Source organism: Macadamia integrifolia, chromosome 5 (assembly GCF_013358625.1).
Source record: "Macadamia integrifolia cultivar HAES 741 chromosome 5, SCU_Mint_v3, whole genome shotgun sequence".
NCBI classification, from domain to species: domain Eukaryota; kingdom Viridiplantae; phylum Streptophyta; class Magnoliopsida; order Proteales; family Proteaceae; genus Macadamia; species Macadamia integrifolia.
Window position 1 is genome coordinate 17,210,136 of NC_056561.1, and position 2,584 is coordinate 17,212,719.

Below are 2,584 nucleotides of genomic sequence, written 5' to 3' on the forward strand. Positions count from 1 at the left end.
ATTAATGAGGACTAGTCTGCTGCTCACATATATTGGCATCTCATACGTTAAGCCAATGAGCACACAAGAGGGAGTGCCTCATGATGCATATGCAGCAAGGGTTCCACATGGTCAAGGAGAAGAAAGTGTCATTATGGTACTTCACTCACAATGTGTCATCATTTTCTCATTGTAATATATATAAATATATATATATATATATATATATTTAGAGTAACTGGAATTTAAACCTTAATCCTGAAATCTAAACCCCATAGGACCCCATTTGAATGGAGATTGTCCAACCCAAAGGACTGGCAAGTGAATTGGGGGAGAGAGGGAGATTCTCAGAGCACAGGAACAGACCATGGGAGTGTCGCATATCTAATAACCTTTCTCCCTTCTCTTAATTTTTCTTTCAGCCTTGTCGTCTTAGTAATTAATCTTGGGACTAACCTACCAATGATCACCTCATATATCATGCCCTTTGTAGTGCATCCTCTCCCTCCCTCGTGCTGATCTCCCATATCTCTCACGAGGAAGTCACTGTGCATATCCAGCGTAGGAGCTTTTCCTCTCAGAGAACCGCACCACAATATATAAGTGCCTCATATCAAAAGGGGAGCTTCTAAACCCCTCTTTGTGATCATCAAGTTCATCCCAGTCGGGCAAGTCTTTCCGTCCACCATCAAATTCTGAAAAGCAATTGTAACAACCATAAGAGAAGACATTTTTTTTTTTAACATATTTGAATAGATAAGGAGGAAAAGTAAATAACGGACAAAAAGCTCGAACTTGAGACCTCCTAATGTGACTATGTGAGTGGCTTTTGACGCAAGAGAAGACACTCATTTAAGCCCAAAGCCACAAGCACTGAATCTCAAGACTCCACTCGAGTACTCAGCAGAGTCCCAGCTTTCAATAGGCTTTCATCATCCATGAAACCTATTGCACAGTCTCCTGGCTAGCAGTTAATTGAAGTGAATAATTTTTTTTTTAATGCGGAATTGACCTGGATACAAACAGCATCGAGAAATGAAATGCCAAGTATCCTGAGTTCTAAATATGCAAGTATGTGACCACTCACCACTTCAGTGAGACAAATTTTTGGGCTTTGACTGTACTGGTTGATACTCCAGTCTGAGCAGTTATATCAACCGGTGGAAAAACCCTTCTTCGGGCGATAATCCTCTACAGTGAGTGCGGCAGTGCAATGAGCATTGAATGGCCTAAATCATCCGGGCATGCGGCCCAAGGTCATCTCAGCCATTTGATTCTCACCGCACAGCCACACCCACTGCAAAGGATAATTTTGCGGAACCACCCCCCCCCCCCCCCAAACAACAAAAGAACAGAAGCCATAGTTACCACAGGTCTGGGTGGTTTTCTTGCAGGTTTGCCCAACCTTCCGGCCCATAAAAAGCTGTTAAGCCACCTTAAACCATGGCAACAATAGAATGCAATTCAAGGACTGCAAGATCTGATTCAAGTAAGTCCTACTCACCTTTGCAACCCCCTCCCTCGCCCCAAAAAAATTAAAAAACACACTAGACCAGAGGTTAACTGATGCCTTACAAGCAAAACCATGTACCCCAACCTTCCATTCACCAAAAAATTTGCATAGTATAATTAGATTAGACAATCATGGGATACTGATAGAGCATTATGCATCCAGTGGCAAGCATTACAATGGTATTTTAATTATGTTAGCTTAATATACAGAACACAACAAACACAAAACTGAATCAAGTTCAATGAAGCTCTTATATGCATTGAACAAAGGACAAAGATGCACCAGTGTTCGTCAAAATAAGGGATTATACAACAGCATGACTTCATCACAACACTGAACAAAAATTGTTGAGTCTAGTTGTTGATGGCATAAAATACAGAGGCAGAAGAACCATTTCAACAAGGGGAGATGAAAGAGCCATATGGTTAATCATCTTTATCTTCGACCCTTGGATTTTGAGTCAAAATGATGAGCCTTCAGTTTCTTCTTGCGCACCACCGATGTTTGTCCTCCACCCTCTCTAAATGGCATTCCCATGAGAGCAAGTAATTTCTGACCTTCCTTGTCTGTTTTGGCAGTTGTAGTTATGCAAACATCCATTCCCCTTGGCTTGCTAATGGCATCAAATCTGATTTCAGGGAACACACTTTGCTCACGAATTCCAATGCTATAATTCCCATGCCCATCAAAACTGTTGGGATTAACACCTTGGAAATCCCTTGTCCTAGGAAGTGCCAAGTTTATCAGCCGGTCCAAAAAAGAATACATCATCTGTCATGTTCATGTTCAATAAACAATGATCAACCAGTCTAAGAATTGATCAATTCTTCATGTTAAGATCATATCCAGTCTAAATATGAAGGAAGGAAATGAGTATCATGGTACTGTATCATCTAATCCCAAGCTTTAAAGCTCTAGGAACTTAGGATCCACTATTTGACTAGTGCCCTGTCTCCATGAAACTCAACTCTGTAGTTTAATGATCAAATTCAAGACCGTTGGATAATCTTAACCAGCTATTATGTAACCATTTTTTCTGGTCCTCCTGTTTGACCTCTCTTTTTTTTCTTTCTTTTTTTTTTCTCTTTTTTT

The 2,584-nt window shown here is 40.6% G+C and overlaps 1 protein-coding gene across 1 annotated transcript in view; it reads right to left on the bottom strand.

Annotated features, from left to right (window-relative positions):
* Positions 1–1,720: 1,720 nt before the first annotated feature.
* Positions 1,721–2,584, bottom strand: part of LOC122079730 (50S ribosomal protein L5, chloroplastic) — a 2,570-nt gene continuing 1,706 nt past the window's right edge. The window contains exon 3 of the mRNA XM_042646431.1: positions 1,721–2,263. Coding sequence (XP_042502365.1) covers positions 1,928–2,263 — 336 coding nt within the window. The 3' untranslated portion in view covers positions 1,721–1,927. The remainder of the gene's footprint in view (positions 2,264–2,584) is intronic.